This window comes from Rhipicephalus sanguineus, unplaced genomic scaffold (assembly GCF_013339695.2).
Source record: "Rhipicephalus sanguineus isolate Rsan-2018 unplaced genomic scaffold, BIME_Rsan_1.4 Seq1073, whole genome shotgun sequence".
Classification (NCBI taxonomy): domain Eukaryota; kingdom Metazoa; phylum Arthropoda; class Arachnida; order Ixodida; family Ixodidae; genus Rhipicephalus; species Rhipicephalus sanguineus.
Genome location: NW_023614277.1, coordinates 778,849 through 798,445, shown reverse-complemented (window position 1 = coordinate 798,445; position 19,597 = coordinate 778,849). Strand labels below are relative to the sequence as shown.

The 19,597-nt window shown below is 47.8% G+C and overlaps 3 protein-coding genes across 3 annotated transcripts in view; 2 read left to right on the top strand and 1 right to left on the bottom strand.

Annotated features, from left to right (window-relative positions):
* Positions 1-1,459: 1,459 nt before the first annotated feature.
* The window catches only part of LOC119376048 (uncharacterized), a 62,291-nt gene continuing 44,153 nt past the window's right edge, over positions 1,460-19,597 (bottom strand). The window contains exons 3-5 of the mRNA XM_037646032.2: positions 4,995-5,063; positions 3,311-3,400; positions 1,460-1,576 (exon numbers count right to left, since the gene is read on the bottom strand). Coding sequence (XP_037501960.2) covers positions 1,460-1,576; positions 3,311-3,400; positions 4,995-5,063 — 276 coding nt within the window. The remainder of the gene's footprint in view (positions 1,577-3,310; positions 3,401-4,994; positions 5,064-19,597) is intronic.
* LOC119376037 (uncharacterized protein K02A2.6-like) overlaps positions 10,262-19,597 on the top strand; it is an 84,879-nt gene continuing 75,543 nt past the window's right edge. Inside the window, exon 1 of the mRNA XM_037646029.2 lies at positions 10,262-12,051. The gene's annotated coding sequence lies outside the window, so the exon portion shown is untranslated. The remainder of the gene's footprint in view (positions 12,052-19,597) is intronic.
* Positions 12,346-13,865, top strand: LOC125756502 (uncharacterized protein K02A2.6-like). The gene is made up of 2 exons (XM_049411355.1): positions 12,346-12,821; positions 12,934-13,865. The coding sequence occupies exons 1-2, from the start codon at positions 12,694-12,696 to the stop codon at positions 13,232-13,234; spliced, it is 429 nt and encodes a 142-aa protein (XP_049267312.1). The 5' UTR covers positions 12,346-12,693; the 3' UTR covers positions 13,235-13,865.

Genomic DNA, 19,597 nt, shown 5'->3' with positions numbered 1-19,597 from the left:
TGCCAGCTTGCACGGGGCTGAAAAAACCATCGGCACATCGTGCCTACCCGCAACCTTCTTCAGATTGTGAGAAGTGCGGTGAATGTAGGGCAACACTACAGGGCGGCTTCTGGATTGCGGCCCTGGTGTCTAACCGGAACGGGGTGCTTTTGACTCTCGCAGGAGAGCCTCTGCGACTGCCGTAACGAGCGTGCAAGGGTATCCGGCTTCCAAGACTCGCCGTACTTGATTTCTAAAGCTGCATAGAATGTGGGCATGACTTTCCAAGCGCAGACCCCAGACAAAGCTTCACTATCGCCCGCTTAACTAGTTTCGACTGCGCTGAATCATATGGCAGCAGACCCTTCTGCGCTCGTGGGCTGTAAGACCTGCACACGTGAGTGCTTAAAATCTAAAAACTGCAACGAGTTATTGCAAGGGATTTCATGGGTAAAGGTCAAACCCTTCACGCACTGCTGAAAACGCGTCAAGGATAGAATCAACAGACTTGTCAATATTAAAATCAATGGGTTTCTTTAAAAGTATTAAAAATCGTCTACATATCTAAAAACTTTGATAACATTCGTTGTCTCTAGGATGTTAGACAAAGAACAATCCACGTCCGCTAAAAATATGTTACACAAAGCAGGTGCCACACAGGACCCGATGCAAATCCCTTGTCGCTGCAGATAAAACCGGTTCTCGTGGGCTAAAAATGTAGAGCGAAGATAAAATTCAAGTAACGACATGAAGTCATTCCCCGACATACCAGCGTTGTTTTGAAAGTCAATGGCCCCACCGGCTTCGATGCACTCACGTACCGCTACAAATAACTGGCCATGTGGAACAGAATAAAATAAGTCTTCAACATCAACAGAGAACATGTAGTCAATACGATGTTCCTCCTGCAAAAAACGCACAACATCGTCTGAGCTCTTGGTAGCAAAAGGGTCGTCGACCGTTAACACATTTAAAATTCTTAGCAGGAATTGGCTTACTAGGTGCTGCCAAGATCTCTTTTCACTTATTATTGTACGAAACGGAACTTCCGGCTTGTGCGTTTCGCAGTGAAAAAAACACTGAGGTGTTGCCTTTGCATGCAATAACGCCTCTGGCCAATTTCTCAAGCTGAAGCTCCTTACACAAATTGGCTGCCCTTGTCTTCACACGAATAGCGCTACTTTTAACCTCCTTAAAATTCTTAGTAATGGCGTTCCTAGCCTTCTCATTGAAACTTACAGCATCTAAAACCACAAACCCACCCTCTTTATCGGCTTGAAGCAGTCGGAGGTCATTGTCCCTAAAATGCTTCACGACGAGATCTGTCGGAGCCCGGCACTGACGGAAGTCCTTCTTGGCTTTGACAGTCCTTGTCAAAGCGTCGACACCCTCAAGGAGGCACCGGTCATGTTGATCCTGAGGCGCCCTACTCGCCACACGCCTATTAAACCCCAACAACTCATGAGGCGGGACGGCTGGTTCAAGACTGAACTTCGGCCCCTTCTTGAGCAGGAAGTTCTTTATCAGGAAGTTCCACGTTCTCTCCTAGCACCAGAACCTGTGACACACCTATTTCCTTGTCCTCTTTCTTGTTCAGCTGGCCAAGAACGTTAGCCAGGTAGGAACCCCACCAAAATTCGACCATGTGGGCAGTAAGGGTCCTTAATGAACGGAGATTCATTTCTGCTTTCCAGGGAGGGTCACTAATGTAGCACAGAACTCGCAAGTAATCCTGCAGAAGCCTAATCTGCCGCCAGAGCTCAGCGCGTAGTATCCGACACACCCGTCTTGCATGTCCCGGAGACGGCCACGCGAAACCGAGCAGCCCAAGAACTTCCGCAGGTACCAGTCCTTTCCGTAAACAAAATCCGAGATACCTTGCACGGCAGGTTGCCATAACAGTGTGGCTCACCAAAAGGTTGATAGTTGACGACGACGGGGAAGGAGAAACATTGAAGAAAGGGCCTGCTGTAGTTGAAATATGGTTCAATAAAAGTTGCTGCTGGGCGAGTTGGTTCATACTTGCAAGGAAAGAATACTGATGCGCACACACATAAAAACTTTTGGAAGCCTATTTTATCTCAACTAGAGGAAACGCGTGTGTTATCCAGTCTACTGTTTCCTTATTGCATGGTGAAAAGAGATTCTTGCGTGGCTTGTTGTGATCTGACAGTGAAAAGCGATTAGCGTTGTGACCACGTGACTGATGGCATATATTGTTGACGACGAAAAATAAAGTTAGTTGAAAGTTTGCGCTCGTCCGAGTCTCCTGAGTCCGTGTTTTTATGTGTGTGCGCATCAGTATTCTTTCCTTGCAAGTATGAACCAACTGGCCCAGCAGCAACTTTTGTTAATATCTTTGGCCCTGTGCGTGGTATAATCATCGTTTAACTATTTGTTATATTCTAATACCCATGCGACGGCCCTGTGCGGTATTAATATGAACTGCCACGTAATATCGTTCTCATTGAGCCAACATTACGGGACAAACTGCGATCATGGTCATCGGCAGGAGGATGTGCAACAAGGCGGCACTTGCGCACTTGTTTGCAGGACGAGAGCTGCGACGGTGATGCGATCTCTGTTGACGGCCTCGACCGCGCATTCAACAACGTGGCCTACGTCGTACACCGCGTCGCCCTCGATGAGGCACTGCGACCTTTCACAAGCTTTATTTGCATACTTGTAGATGCTGGGGAACAGCAAGCTTACTTAAATATCAAAAGAAACACTCAAACTAATTAGTATCGTACGGCGGAAACAAGATAACGAGCGAGAACACTCACACATAGTTTCACTTTCTTAGCAGCAATGCGGTCGGTGGTATCGCCGCACTCGTCGGCCATCCGGGGGATTTCTGGGCCCTGTCGATTGTGCGGCAACTAAAACAAGTTCAAGATTACACTCGAAACGTTCGTTGTAGACGTTAGTTGACCGTCGCAGGCTGTTCGTTCGATAAAGTTCCCGCCTAAAGCAGACGATCCGCATACAGGAGCAGCGGCTGCTGCAGCGCGGTTGAAAGCGGAGTCCCCGCTCTGACGTCACACGCCAGAAGGCGCCACTCCAAGATCTCGAGGCCAATACGACGTCAGTGTCGTGTGCGCACCGACGTTACTGGGGCAACAGCTGTTGGGGAAGCTTCATAGAACATATTCGGTGCATTTCTAAACAAGCTCACGAATGGGAAAGATGCGGATGGCACTCCATTCAGGAACGAGCAGAAGGCGCTCGCGCCGGTGGATGGATCTCTCAATCTGAGTTTGAAGTGCAGCTCTCATTTCTTCTGAACATGACTGTACCCATGCAAGTAGATTGATGAGCACAGCCTTACCGACACGAGGAGCGTCAGGTTGACCTTGAAGAAACCGCAGGCGCTCAAGCACATTTGATCCGAGTCCAGGCAGTCGTGGAGGAAGCGCACCTGGACGGTGATGGACACTTTGTTAATTTCGAATTTGCTGTAGGTGCATAGGCTTCGCGGCATATTATGCATTTTGCTGAGACAATCAGCAGGACTAAAAACAGTAAGAGTAAAAAACAAAAAAGAACGAAAGGCAAAAGGACACTGCAGAACTTCACTGAACTTACCTAATATGCGTTATTGTGCTGCTAGCTCATTGCTATCTTCGATGCTGCTGCTGCTCTGATCTGTTCTTGGCGTCTTCGTTCTTGCTTATTAAAGCGATGTCACGTGCGTGCGCAAATGAGCAAGTGAAATGACGCTTACGAACACTTCTCTGTGAATCTAGCTCCCGTCACCGCCGTCGTCAGCTGCCGTTCAGCGTTCCAGCGTGTGGGAACCACGCCCACCGGCTATCGCGAGATAGCGCCACGTGCTGCGCAGACGCGGTGCGCGTGGCCCATCTGCGCGGCTTAAAAGGGGCAGCCTGCGCGCCGCCCAGGGGAGACGTGCCTGGGACGCCAGGAAGGACGGATGCTGCCACCCGCGCTGGCCGATTGCTGCTGCCGCCGATCATGGTCGTCGCCTCGTCGTCTCGTGTGCCTGGACCGACCCCGCCGTATGCAGCGTAGAGTTAAATAAATTGTTGTTGTTGTTTGTTGCGAGTTGAAGCCTCCGTCTCCCTTGCTTTAACTACGGACGGGACGCAGCAAGCCCAGTACCCACAAGCGTCGCCGCTTTTCAGCGGTCATTCACTGTGGCCGTGAGCGGCTCTCCTCTAGGCGGAACCCCGGATTTGCGGGTACACGCCCCGTTCTTCCACCGCATCACTGCGCACACTGAGCTTTCCTGGCGATCACGTGACCAGGCGCGCTGATCACGTGGGCACCGGCGTCGCTGGTGAAAATGTTTCATACATATTTACTTTTTCTATGTGCGCGTATTTAGCCACACACGTAACACGCGGCCTCGGAGCCGCGTGTTACGTATGGTCGTAGGTTCGAAACTCGCCAACGTCTTCGGTTATTTCTCTTTGTTTGTTTATGGACAGCACTAACGCCGCGCGTAGCGGACACAGAGACAGAAGAACTCTGGCCCAGTCGCATGAGAGCGCCTACGCAATAAAAACAAACAAACAAAAAGCCAGCTTGTCAGGTTCCTGTAAGACAGAATCGTAATAAGTGTGCATGTCTCAGGGTCGTGATTCGGTCGGGAGCTTTGAAACTTATTAGCTTACTGCAATCACCTGAACCTGGGTGACGTGGGTCTTTGGGACTGACACAATTTTCGGATGCTCCAAGGCGGATCTAGTAAGTGCGTTGTTTTAATGAAGTGGTACGCTACCGCTTTTCCCCAAGAATGAAAAGCTTAAGCGCCCTTGAATTTTTCGGGGAGAGGATGGGCCTAATTAGCGATTATTGATGCGAAAATTGTAGCGTCAAGAACGATTTCTTTCCTGAGAATTATATCATGAAAGAAAAAAAAGCAGCATTAGACTTCGAACAACGTATATTTTGAGCTAGCGGAAATGCGGGAAGCGCAGCAAACGCTTTGATCGTTACGTACTAAAAACCACGAAGTTATTTGAAAATGAAGCTAGGGCAGCTAGACGTACCTGCTTCGAAAAGCTGTCAGGCAGCCCGAGGAAGTTCATTGACTGAAGGGTCCATTTCATCTTCGATGTCTGAAAACAGCAAAAAAGTACTTTATTTGGCCACGCGTACTCAGAAATGCGAAAAGCGACAGGACCTTAAAGCGAGCTCTTCGCAGGAAGGACGTCAACTCTCTCATTTGATTTGACCGTCTGTCTCGACTAATTAAAATGGTAATTATATTAATTTATTTATTAACTGTCGTAACTGACGTCACTAGGCGTCTTAATATACACGCCGGTAGAACAAAATTCCCCGACGATTACGATACTGCCTAATGCGAATTCCGAGCCCAGCTTCGTGTTGGGCCATCGCCAACTGCGTTTGAAGTTTTCGCCTTCCGCAGTCGTAGCAATGTAACATTCGTCACGCGTTGCCACAGAAACTGCCAGCGATCGAGTGCTACGCTGTTCACTCTCTTAAGTCCTTGTTCTACCCCACGACGGTGGTCTAGTGGTTATGGAGCTCGACTGCTGACCCGAAGGTCGCGGGATCGAATCCCGGCCGCGGCGGCTGCATTTTTGATGGAGGCCAAAATGTTTGAGGCCCGTGTACTTAGATTTAGGTGCACGTTAAAGAACCCCAGGTGGTCGAAATTTCCGGAGCCCTCCACTACGGCGCCTCTCATAATCATATCGTGCTTTGGGGCGTTACACCTTATATATATATATATTAGTCGTCGTTCGCTCTGTCGGTTACGCCAACGGCGACGCCACTGAATGCAGGAACGGGCACCTAAGAGCTGCGCTCTAAAACGCCAGACCTGCGCGGAACGCGCAGTACAGTCCCATCGAAAGCTGGAACAACAGCCTTTCTAGAGCCCCTTCTAGACTCTCTTGGGGCAGTTAATACGAGTACACATGCAAAGTATCCACTACGCCATAAATCATATTTTGTTGTGAAGTAGGACACCACCTAACACTCCATTATTCGTCTTTCTGCGGGTAAGCGAGGTACCCGCTACACATCTGTAGGGTATTATGTGCTCTTTGTTTATGCTGCATGGGGCTGATGGTTGGTTAGTTGGTTGGTCAAGCTTTATAATACTGTCCTCAGAATGACGATGAAGAATTATGGCTGAGCAGTTTGCAGTGGATGGGAAGCATTAAACCACACATTAGCTGCACACTGTGCATTGTGTGATGACTGGTTGTTACTATACTCTTCTGCCACGCTATACTACATAGGTTATTGCGATTCCTTGCCCGACATGAAGTCTGTATAGGGTCATTTTGCAGTTTCAAACACCAGCGTGACCCTGTGGTAGAATACTCGGCTGCCACGCAGGGGGCCGGGGGTTCAAATCCCATTCGATCCTGGGCATTTTTTTCTCATTTTATTTTTTCATGTCTATCGCGGTTACTTTTTCATGTCTATCGGTTACGCCACCGATGGCAACGGCAGCACCGCTCAACGCAGGAACGGGCGCCTAAGAGCGGCGCTCTAAAAAAAAGAAAGAAAGAAAGAGGTAATTATGAATGCAGCAAGCCTATATTCCATTCCCCTTAGTTTTGAGTTTGTTCCGACACATTTTTTGAAACACCCTGTACATGCGACCTTACATTGGCGACTTGATATAAACCACAAATTAAAGCGAAATAATTCCCAATTAATATAATAATAATCTTCCGCTCCAGGTTACTGTGAAACGATGAGGAATTAGTAGAGCTCTCGCTCTAAAACGACGAGGAGCTATTTCTTTTTTCGTCGTTCTTCAGTGCTTCAGTAACTGTCTTTCTAGCACAATGCAACATGAACTTGCGCCAACAAGCTTCATTCGCTGCTTGGATAAAACCACGCATTGGACGAAATCATCAATGTTTAGCTGCATGTGCGCTGTTCGGTGGAACCTTGCTTAATTCTTATGCCTCAATTTCAGTGTATAGTTATGAAATATGCCGAATGCTCTAGTCCTTGATGGAAACGACCTTGTTGTATCTAATAAAAGCACAAAGCGCGGTGACGTCACTACTGACGCACCGCAACTTGTGTGAATATAGTGCCAAGCAAGATGCTAGGTTATCAGATTAAACTGTTCGCCACGAGACGTGTCACATCTGTCTTCTTGTTCCCGAGCCACAACAGCAAGGTTTCCCATCGTCACTTACTGCTTAAACTTTCATGCCTAAACTTAGACCCCTCCGTGCTCTACTGGATTCGCGAATTCCTAACCCATCGCAGGCAGTTTGTTGTTGCTAACTCCTGCAAATCTCCCCTCTCTCGTGTTCACTCTGGCGTTCCACAAGGTACGGTACCAGGCTCCCTCCTCTTTTCAATTTACATTAACGACTTGCCATGTAACATCAACTCTAACATTAGATTATTCGCTGATGATTGCGTGCCGTATCACCCTGTAACTAATACCTTACATTCTTCCGTTTTACAGACAGATCTTAACACTATACAGAAATGGCGTAAAGACTGATTAATGTCCCTAAATATTAACAAAACTTTTGTAATGACTTTTCATCGACGTAAAGACTACATCGCTAACACATACACTCTACACAATTACCCCGTAGCCGCTGCTAACACTACCAAATACTTAGGTGTTCATATCTCATCTGATTTAACATGGTCACAACACATCATAGGCATTACTAACTCTGCTAATCGAGTTCTCGGATACCTTCAAGCAACCTTGCCTCGGTACCTTCTTCTACTAAACTAATAGCTTATAAAACACTCGTAAGGCCTAAACTTGAGTATGCTGATGCCATTTTTGATCTTCATCAAGCTAACCTTACTACTATGCTCGAATCCATCCAGAACCGTGCTTCCAGATTCATTATCGCGAATTACTCGACTAACATAAGTGTGTCAGCAGTCAAATCTCAACTTAGCCTTTCTCATCTTGCCACTCGCCGTAAAGTTTCACGTTTGTGCCTGTATCATAAGTTATTCCATTCCTGGCCACCAGGCATGCATTCATCAGACCTGCACATCGGACATCGCGCCATTATCTAAAACAAAAACCTTCCAGAAGTCATTTTTCCTGCAGACTGCGCAAGACTGGAACGACCTTCCCGCCTACATCGCCATGTCATCTCAGTTTGCACAATATAAAACTGCAGTAAAAAGCCATATTTTATCCTTGTAAATGTGACCTACTGCTGTTTTTCTATTTTTTGTTGTTATTGTTGCTGCTGTTTTTGCTTTCTTTTTATCCATCGTGTTTTCTTGCCCACCCCTCATGTAATGTCCCTCGGGACCCTTGAGGAACTAATAAACGAATAAACGAAAACGAACTGGCGACGAAGATGCTTAAACGAATCTACGATGGGAAGGGGCGGATCCCGTGAAGGACGGAGGCAGGCCAGAGCACGGCATGGTCAAGATGTGGGAATTCGACACATTCCTGCAGGACGGCGATGAAGACTGCTTCGTACGTGGAAAGATTCGAGCACTACTGCGAAGTAGCCACCGTACAGGAGGAGAAGCTTAAGAAGTCGGCCTTCATAACGGCCATTGGCAAGAACGCGTACAAGACGGTCAGGAATTTGCTTCTACCGGCGACACCTGCGGAGAAAAGTCTCGAAGACCTGGTCAAGGTACTGAGTTACCATTACGAGCCTGCAAGCCGAATCATCGCAGAGCGATTCAGATTCAACAGGCGGTGCCAAGCGGAAGGTGAGACAGTAGCGACGTTTGCAGTTGCACTGAAGCATATGGCCGCTAAATGCAAGTATGGCACATTCCTTGACGACGCACTGCGCGACCGGTTCGTCGCTGGACTGCAAAACCCTGCCATTCAGACGGGTCTACTAAAAAAGTAGGAGCTGTCGTTTGAATCTGCTTGTGACTTTGCCAAAAGCGTTGAAATGGCGGAACAGGAGTCCAGGGGGTTTCGACATGGCAGTGGAACGGAAGCCGACGTCCATGCGATAAGGAATGCTGGTCAAGCCATGCAAGCAATACGAGGCAACCAAGACAAAGTGTCACCGTTGTGGGCAAGAGTGCGACCTTAATTCGTGTCATTATCGGAAAGCAAGGTGCTACAGCTGCAAACGCACGGGTCACTTGTCTCGAGTATGCGGACAACACCCGCCGGGTGCGGGAAAAATTCACGCCGTTGCGAACCAGCAAGAACATAATGAGATGATGCTCTACGCCGTACATCACGCCGGCCTTGCGAAGCAGCCGTATCAGGTAGAACTTGCGCTCGGAAGGAAGCGCGTGCAGATGCAGGTAGACAAAGGAGCCGCTGTTTCTCTGATATCGGAAGACCTATGGAAGCAGCTAGTGAATCCTCCGCCGCTCACACTGTCTACGGTTAAGCTGAAGACTTACGGAGAAGCAACGCTGGAAGTGAAGGGGCAAGCCGAGGTTCCGGTCGAGTACAACGGACAGCGCAATATTGTACCAGTAGTTGTGGTGCCAGGAAACAAGCCAGCGCTACTTGGACGCGATTCCATTGAGAACCTGGACGTCGACTTGAATGGCATTCGCACGGTGCAAGCGGAGCTCACGGTGGACAACATTGTGAAAAGGTTGTCGCATATCTGTACACGTGTGCTTGTGCGATACTCTGTCACGCGGCCCATATCGCAACACCCTCGCCCACGATGTGAATAAAAGCGCTTGGCGCGCGGTGGGGCGGGGGCACTTTTCCTTCGGCACTCTTGGTTATCGCTATGTTGCTGGCATGCGAATAAAGCATGTTTGAATACTGTCGGCGTCTTCATACCCGGAAGCCCTGGAACACGACATAGTTCTTGGCGACGAAGTTCTTGGGACCCTGGTGGACTGCCACAAGAAGACAAGTCAGCGAAACGATGTCGGCGCACTTGGGGCAAGTAGAACCCTTCGATGAATCTTCAGCAGATTGGGCTAGTTATGAAGAACGCCTCCAAGCATTTTTGCGTGCTAACAAAGTCTCGGAGGACCAGAAGGCTGATACCTTGATAAGCCTAGTAGGACCGAAGACATACGCATTGTTGAAGTCGTTAACGTCTCCTGAGACTCCCGCTAAGAAGTCTTTTGAAGAACTTCTAAGCTTACTGCGAAACCACTTTGTTCCTAAACTGTCCATTATCGGCGAAAGAGCCACATTTCATCGCCGCTCACAACTGCCGCAAGAGACTATTACTCAGTATGCCGCAGAGCTGCGTAGACTCGCGCAAACTTGTGAGTTCGGTACTTTTCTTGATCAAGCGTTAAGGGACAGATTTGTTTTGGTTTGCTTCGGGCTGACATACAACGAAGTTTATTTGCAGAAGACATCAGTTAAAGTTTCAGACAGCAGTTGATCGTGCGATAGCCATTGAAGCTGCGATTCAAAGCGCATCTGCTACGCGCTCAACAGCACAGCAGGAATTTCAAGTGCACAAAGTTAAAAGCACTGGGGAAGCTTCTACCTCTTGTTATCGCTGCGGATCGGTGAAACACACCGCCAGCTCTTGTCCGTATGCGAATGCCAAATGTTTTCATTGCAACAAAAAGGGCCACATCAAGAGTGCTTGCCGGAGCAAAGAGCTAAAAGAATCGAAAAGTAAAAATAAACGGCATGTTAGTACCTTGTCACTGCCACGCACCAATTTGAAGAGTGTAAAACCTGCTGCAGACGCAAGACAAAAACCAATCATGGTCGAGGTCGCTATTGACGGCGTACCAGTGAATATGGAACTCGATACAGGGGCTGCTGTATCCGTTATGTCTGTCTCACAGTTCCGTTCTTTTTCCCAGAGCTCATTTGCGCAGGACAAGTCTCACCTTGAGAACCTATACAAATGAACCCGTGAAGCCCTGCGGAGTAGCATTTGTTGCAGTCCAGTACAACGCGCAGCGCCAACAGTTGCCTTTGTACGTGCTCCGCCAGGACGGCCAGCCGCTGCTGGGGCGCAGTTGGCTACAACACCTCAAGCTGGACTGGACGCAAATACAAGGTCTTCACCACATGCAGGTGGGAAACACAAATGGCTCTGAGAGATCGCCTAAACTAGTCCTTGCTAAACCGCTATCAGGACCTGTTCAAGGACGAACTCGGCACAGTAAAGGGAGAAAAGGCTACTCTTTTCTTAAGGGGTGACGCGAAGCCAAGATTTTTCAAAGCAAGAAGCGTGCCTTTCGCTCTAAAAACTGCTGTCGAGCAGGAATTGTCGAAGCTGCAAGAGCTAGGGATTATTACACCCGTGACCACAAGCCCGTACGCAACGCCGGTCGTGCCAGTTGTTAAACGCGATGGTTCAGTCAGACTGTGCGGTGATTACAAAGTCACGCTAAACCCGATACTGGACATCGAAAGGTATCCGCTACCGAAAGCGGACGAGCTATTTGCCGCGCTGGCAGGCGGACAACATTTTTCAAAGATTGACCTAAGTAGAGCGTATCAGCAGGTCGAAATGGACGACGAATCCAAAGAATACCTTACGCTGAATACGCACAAGGGTCTGTTTCTGGTCAACCGCCTACCGTTTGGCATTTCATCGGCTCCCGCAATATTTCAGCGTATTATGGATAATGCGCTGAAAGGACTAAACGGCGTAACTTGTTATCTCGATGACATACTGATCACGGGCCACACAGAAGCAGAACACTTGCTCAACCTGGAAGCTGTGCTGAAGCGGCTATCAGAACGCGGATTTCGCGTCAAACCTTCGAAATGCGATTTTTTTCGCAATGAACTGCAGTACTTGGGTCACGTCATCACAAAAGACGGTGTTCGCCCGACGGATGAAAAGTTGGTCGCAATTGCAAATGCACCAGCTCCAACAGACAAACAGCAGCTGCAGTCAGTGTTAGGACTCATAAATTACTATGGAAAGTTTGTTCCGAATCTCTCATCCATACTCTTTCCTTTGAACAAGCTCTTGAGTAAGGACGAACCTTGGCAATGGAACGCCGCTTGTCAAAGTGCGTTTGCGCAAGTAAAAAACTGCTGTCGTCAAAGCCTATTCTGATTCACTATGATCCCAGTTTGCCATTGCAGTTGTCATGCGATGCTTCTTCCTACGGAATAGGCGCAGTTTTGTCACACGTTTTTCAAGGCCAAGTTCATCCAATAGCCTATGCTTCACGAACGTTAACAAAAGCTGAACAAGGTTACAGTCAATTGGAGAAAGCATTAGCGCTTGTTTTTGGAGTCAAGAAGTTCCATTACTACGTTTACGGACGGAAGTTTGTGTTGCTCACGGATCACAAGCCACTTGAGACGATCTTTGGCCCCAAAACAGGCATTCCTGCCATCGCAGCTGCCAGACTGCAACGCTGGGCAGTCACGCTTTCTGCATATTCTTTTTCTTTGCAGTATCGCCCTTCAGCGCAGAACGTGGGCTGATTGCTTATCGCGCCTTCCAATCCAGCAACCGGGAACAGACGGGCAACAGAAAATTTTCTGGTTTTGCGTTTAGACAGCATGCCCGTCTGCAGTAAACAGATCGCAGAGGAAACTGCACGGGATCCAGTGTTCCGTCAAGTAGTGCAGTACATCTTGTCAGGCTGGCCTGCTAACGTATCTGCGAACCTGAAACCTTTTTTCTGCAGGAAACTAGAGCTTTCTTTATATCAAGGTTGTGTCATGCTGGGAATGCGTGTGGTGGTACCAGAAAAATTCCGTAAATTTGTCCTAGATGAATTACATGAGGGGCATCCGGGAGTGGTGCGCACCAAAGAGCTTGCAAGAAGCTATGTGTGGTGGCCAAATATCGATCAGGACATAGAGAGATGTGTCGGCTCTTGTCACGCATGCGCAGAGACACGCAGTTTGCCAGTGAAAGCGCCGCTCCATCCATGGTCCTGGCCGACGCGTCCTTGGCAACGCCTACACATGGACTTTGCAGGTCCAGTAAAAGGTATATCCTACTTAGTAGTAGTCGACGCCCATTCCAAGTGGCCAGAAGTATGTCCCATGACAACCACTACATCAGAGGCAACCATTGCTTGCATTCATGAACTTTTCTGCAGATTTGGATTTCCAGAAACACTCGTGTCCGACAACGGAAGCCAGTTCATTTCTGCAGAGTTCCAAGCCTACCTCAAGCACAGGGGCATTCGGCACGTAAGAACCGCACCGTATCACCCAAGTAGCAACGGACTGGCTGAACGTTTTGTTCAGACTTTGAAGTCAGCGCTCCGCAAGACCAGTCCGAGGAGCGCCAGTGAGGAGTTAGCCGACTTCCTTCTGACGTATCGTAATACGCCTCATGCTACGACAGGGGAGGCCCCTTCCACTTTGCTCCTGCGAGACGCCTGCGGACCAGACTAGACCTCATACGACCAGCGGTCGAGAACAGAGTGCGCCAGCGCCAGTTCGACCAGACAAGGCGTCACCCGTGTCGTGACAACGTCATCGCTGTTGGTGATGCCGTTCGTGTGCGCAATTTCCGATCGGGACCAAAGTGGCTGTGTGCAACAGTTCTTGCCCGTACGGGACCAGTGTCATATCGGTTAAGTGTAGTGACTCCGCGTGGTGTGTTCCAGTGGGTGCGTCACCAAAATCACATCCGCAACGATAACACCGGCATCGCCACGGAGTTCGAACTACCCTTCAGTGAAAGGCAGCAAGAAGTTCCCGCACAGGTCCCGGCCTGCGACTCATCACATGACGTCGACAGCTCGCCCACCGCACAAAGTGAACCGGCGGACACTTCAAACGCTCCTAGCGAACGTCGCTACCCGCAGAGACAGCGTCGCCCACCTGATCGCTTTGTGCCGTGAACTTTTTGGACAATGCTTGGGGATCCAAATAAGTGTGGGGGGATGTCGCATATCTGTACACGTGTGCTTGTGCGATACTCTGTCACGCGGCCCATATCGCAACACCCTCGCCCACGATGTGAATAAAAGCGCTTGGCGCGCGGTGGGGCGGGGGCACTTTTCCTTCGGCACTCTTGGTTATCGCTATGTTGCTGGCATGCGAATAAAGCATGTTTGAATACTGTCGGCGTCTTCATACCCGGAAGCCCTGGAACACGACAAAGGTATGCCAGCGTTTTCACTCCTGGGTTAGGACTGATAAAGGGCTTTCAAGCGAAACATTCCTTAAAAGAAGGTAGCTTGCCAGTGTTCTGCAAGGCACGTCCAGTACCATATGCCATAAGGGAGCGAGTTAAAGAACAGCTAGATAAGTACTGCAGAATGGGCAAGTTGGTGCATTATGACAACGTATTGGTATAGCGCAGCTCAGTTTGAGCATAAAGAAAAGAGGCTTCAGCGAAGAAGGAAACACAGGCAACAGGATGAGCGCTAAACTTCCAACTTTTTGTTTATTGCATGACCCTACAGCACATTATATGGCTCACCCCACAGCACACGTGACGCCGCTACCTGACCAAAAACCAAACATGTGGCGCAGCACACATGACCAGAAAACGCAGTTTACACAAATATCACATTAAATACACCTCATTGCACACGCTCAAGAAAATCGATCTCTTTTTCAGATAAGGCTATAGATGGCGTACTCACACACAGCTTCACACATTTCGCAATAGAATTGGCCTCGATGATCTCACGTGTCAACTGATTACGACTGCGGCCCAAAACGACACAACGGTCAAACAATGGAGTGCATGCACACGTCTTACAATGCATAGCCAGGAAACTGCCTGAGGAAACCTTGTTTTTTACATTGCAACAATGTTCGCGTAGGCGGTCATTGATACACCTACCCGTCTGTCCTATGTAAACCGCATCGCACGACAGAGGGAACATATACACGACAGCTAGGGAACATTCCACAAACCTAGTCACATGCCTCTTTCCACAGGCGGGTTGCGACTCCTTCATAGGATTCGTCAGCTTGCATAGTCGATTTAGTTTCACTGGGGCAGAGAACACTACGCGGACGTTTTCTCTCAGGGCTATCTTCTTCAAATGGTGTGAAAATTTATGCACATAGGGTATGACACTGGTTTTTCCAGCATCTGGCACACCATTGTTCTGCAGACGTCCCCGCTTACGTGAACCTTGCAACAAGCCCTCAGCCACTGACACCTGCACCAACACTGGATAGCCCGCCAGGGATAATCGCTTGCTTTGTCCTGCAAAACTAGCGGCCATAGTGTGATGACATGACTTCATCAAGGCATTCCTAAAGCATGCTCTGGCAACCCCTCGTTTTATTAGTTTTGAATGCGCTGAATTGTACTGCAGGAGAGGCTTTTCTGAGCGCGGTTCATAGCACCAGCAAGTATGTTCTACTGCACAAAACAGACGAAGGTCTAGAAACCGGATAGTACCTTCTTGCGGTATTTCATACGTTACGTCAAGGGGAACCAGACAATCCTTAATGGTTGGCAGAATTTCTGCAACCTGACGTTCAACGTCACTTGAGGCACACTCAATAAAAAACAAGAAATCTTCAACATAACGAAAAACTTTTCGCACTTTCGTCTTAGTGAGCTTATCGGACAGAATGAAATCGCGTCGGGATAAAAAAAGGTCGCTGAGTATGGGTGCAATGCACGATCCTATACACATCCCCTTCTTCTGTAGATAAACGACATCATCCCATTTAATAAATGTTGACACGAGATAAAAGTTTAAAAGCTCTAAAAAATGGCTACCAGATATCAAGGCTTCATTTTGGAACTTGATGGCCTCATATTCGTCAATAGATTGTTCCACAACTTCTAGCAGGTCTTTGTGAGGACTGGAGTAAAAAAGATCCTTGATGTCAATGGAAAAAGCTTGGTAACCTTTGTCAGCATTAGTTTCTAAAAATTTGATTATTTCACCCGAGTTTCTTATCAAGAAGGGGTCGTTAACTGACAAACACTTAAGCTTGGCTTCTGCCAGGAGTCATATTCTGACACAATCACCCTTAGGGGAACGTCCACCCTATGGGTTTTTGCGCTGAATTGAACCAACAGGTGGTCCCTCTTGCTCCTTGCTAAGGACTTCTGTAATTTCTCAAGGTTGAACTTCTTGCAAAGCTTAACAGCTGAGGACTTTACCTTGCTCAGCGACACATCGTCCCGCCGGTTGAAGACCTTGGCAATGGCATTGCTGGCTTTTTCACAAAACACCCCTGATGAAAACACACAGAAGCCACCTTCCTTCGCAAGGGTGAGCAAGATCCTACGCGAACATTGTTGCAATGTAAAAAACAAGGTTTCCTCAGGCAGTTTCCTGGCTATGCATTGTAAGACGTGTGCATGCACTCCATTGTTTGACCGTTGTGTCGTTTTGGGCCGCAGTCGTAATCAGCTGACACGTGAGATCATCGAGGCGAATTCTATTGCGAAATGTGTGAAGCTGTGTGTGAGTACGCCATCTATAGCCTTATCTGAAAAAGAGATCGATTTTCTTGAGCGTGTGCAGTGAGGTGTAGTTAATGTGATATTTGTGTAAACTGCGTTTTCTGGTCACGTGTGCTGCGCCACATGTTTGGTTTTTGGTCAGGTAGCGGCGTCACGTGTGCTGTGGGGTGAGCCATATAATGTGCTGTAGGGTCATGCAATAAACAAAAAGTTGGAAGTTTAGCGCTCATCCTGTTGCCTGTGTTTCCTTCTTCGCTGAAGCCTCTTTTCTTTATGCTCAAACTGAGCTGCGCTATACCGATACGTTGTCATAAGAGCTAGATAGCCTACAAGCTGATGGGGTACTGGTGGGTGTAACAAAATGCGACTGGGCCACACCGCTGGTGGTAGTCGAAAAACCAGGGAACAAAGTGCGCCTTTGGGGAGACTATAAAGTGACAGTAAATCCCTGCGTTAAAACTGATCACTACCCGCTGCCAACGGTTTGTTTATTTGTTTATTTTGCCCTCAGGGTCAACAGACATTAAAGAGGGGAGTGGTAAAAATAATAACGAACAAGTTTGTAAGTACAAAGAGGCAATACAATGTTCCTGATTATGCAACAGAATATGATAGGCAAAAAAATACAAAAATAGCAAATATCAAAATGGCAAATAGAAAAATAGAAAATAGAAGGATACATTCTGGTGAAAATTATGAGGAATGTTTCTCAATATACAATAATCGCTGTTATAATTCAATACAACAGGTAACAGTGCAATGTTCTTATTTATAGATGTACAAATATGGCATATCAGAGGAAAGCTACTACAAGGTATTAAAAGAATTGGCTAATACAGTCACAAATGTGTCATGATCTGAAATTGTTACAAGCGATGCGGCAAGGCAATTCCAATCATTTGATGTGCGCGGTAAGTACGATTGTCGAAATGATTCAGTTTTAGACCATGGGATGGCAACATTATGAACATGATTCAAACGGTGAGAAACATAATGCGGCGAAAGTATTAGCAAATCACGTAAGTATGAATGGTGGTAAAGTTTGTGAAAAAGGGTTAAGCGGAGCGTTGTACGACGAGAAGCAAGTGAAGGTAATTTAAGGTTAGATTTCTTTAGTGTGATGCTCGCGTTTCGATTGTAATTAGAAGTTATAAAGCGAACAGAGTTATTCTGTACCATTGCTAATGAACGCACGAAGTTATTGTGATATGGATCCCAAACCGATGCGGCATATTCATGTTAGTGCGAATGAGTGTTTTATGCAGTATTAGTTTGACAGAAGAACGTGATTTTGTGAAGTTACGACGAAGATATCCGAGCATGCGATTAGCGTTACAAACAACATAGTTAATATGAGTATGCCATGTTAGGTTGTTACTGATATGAACTCCGAGGTACTTGTATGAGGTGACACTATCTAATCGTGTGTTATCTAAGTTGTTAACAGGTAAACTAGTGATTTTCCTTGACACACGCATGAATTTACATTTTTTTACAGTTTAATTCCATGAGCCATGTGTTACACCAGTTAAGGACAGCAGTAAGGTCAGATTGAAGAAGGGCGACGTCGTTAGGTCCCGTTATTTCACGAAAAATTACACAATCATCGGCAAACAGATGAACATATGAGGAGACGCAAGATGGCAAATCGTTAATATAGATTAGAAAAAGAAGCGAACCAAGGACGGAGCCCTGTGGTAAACCAGAATGTACCGCACATTCTTCGGAATAAGTTCCATTAGCTGAGACAAATTGGGAGCGGTTAGCAAGGAAGCTTCCAATCCAGGTTACAAGGCAGGAATCAAGTTTAAGTAGTCGTAATTTTTAAATGAGCAGTTTGTGACAAACCTTGTCAAAAGCTTTAGAAAAATCGAGGAAAATACAGTCGGCTAAGGAGCTGTTGTCAAGAATGGTGTTTAGTTTATGTACGAAAAGTGTTAATTGAGTTTCGCAAGAGTATGATTTGCGAAATCCACGCTGCGAATGATTGAAAAATGAGTGCGACTCTAAAAAGTTTGCGAGGTGAGAAGCCAAAATGTGTTCTAATATTTTGCGTGGTATACTAGTGAGAGGAACGGGTCTGCAGCTTAAAGGAGAGTGCTTATTACCTGATTTATGGATTGGAACTACCTTCCCGACTTTCCACTAAGACAGGAGAACACCGTCGTTGAGAGACTGTTGAAAAATTTTGGTTTGTATTGACACATTCCATCCCGCTGTGGAACATACACGTTTGGGTGAGAAGAAGAAGAGAACGTTTTGCTACTCTGGTTCCGGGGCAGACGTCGACTCCTGGTTGTCTGTCTTGTTTCGCCCGCGACATTACTGGTGGAGGCGTTGGGTACATGTACCTTGGCTCCTAAGTGTCGGCCGTCACTTCTAGCACCTTGGAGACAGCTACATCTCGCAGAGCAAGAAGCAGCCGCCGCCTGCAAGGATTACCCCCCGAATTGGGTCTCATTTTATCTAGACTCGAAAAGATGACAACTCCGACAACAAGCCAGGCGAATCAAACTAATGATGCCCATTGTTCTCCCCTCGCGCATGTTTTTCGTGCGTTATAGACACCAAGACCATTCCATGGAGACATTTTTGAAGATGTTGATGACTGGCTCGACCACTTTGATCGGGTTGCCAGCATCAACGAATGGGACGACGTTCGCAAGCTGCGGAGAGTCTACTTCGCATTGGAAGATTCTGCGAAAACGTGGTACGAGAACCACGAGGGCTCCTTTGCAACATGGCAAGAGTTTAGTCGACAGCTCCGCGACGCGTACCGCAACGCCGAAAGGAAGGAGAGAGCTGAACAAGCCATCTCGTGCAGGAATCAGCGGCCGAACGAGCGAGTTTCAATGTTTGTCAAGGACATGCTTCGACTCTTCCGGCGCGCAGACCCTGCCATGTCAGCGGAAAAGAAGGTGCGACACTTGATGCGTGGGGTGAAAGAACAGCTTTTCGCTGGACTTGTGCGCAATCCACCGACAACTGTGGCCGAGTTCATCAGTGAGGCAACCACGATGGAGCGTACTCTCCAGCAGCGGTCGTCCCAGTACGAACGCAACGACATCACGGCCACTGCATGCTCCATCGGATCTGACAGCGAAAGGCAGGCCCTCGCAGACTTCATACGAAGTCTGCGGGACGAACTGCGACAACTCCATGCAGTAGGAGCCCAAGCACTTCTGACTGCACTCGCGGACGTAATCAGACAAGAAATAAGGCAGGCAGTCGCACCTCTTGCGCCGCTCGCACCACCCATACCTGAGGCCCCCGTTCTGACATATGCGGCGGCACTGCGATCTTCTGCGCCACCAGCAACAGTTCTCTCTATGCGGACAATGGACCAGGCTACGCACCCATTCCAG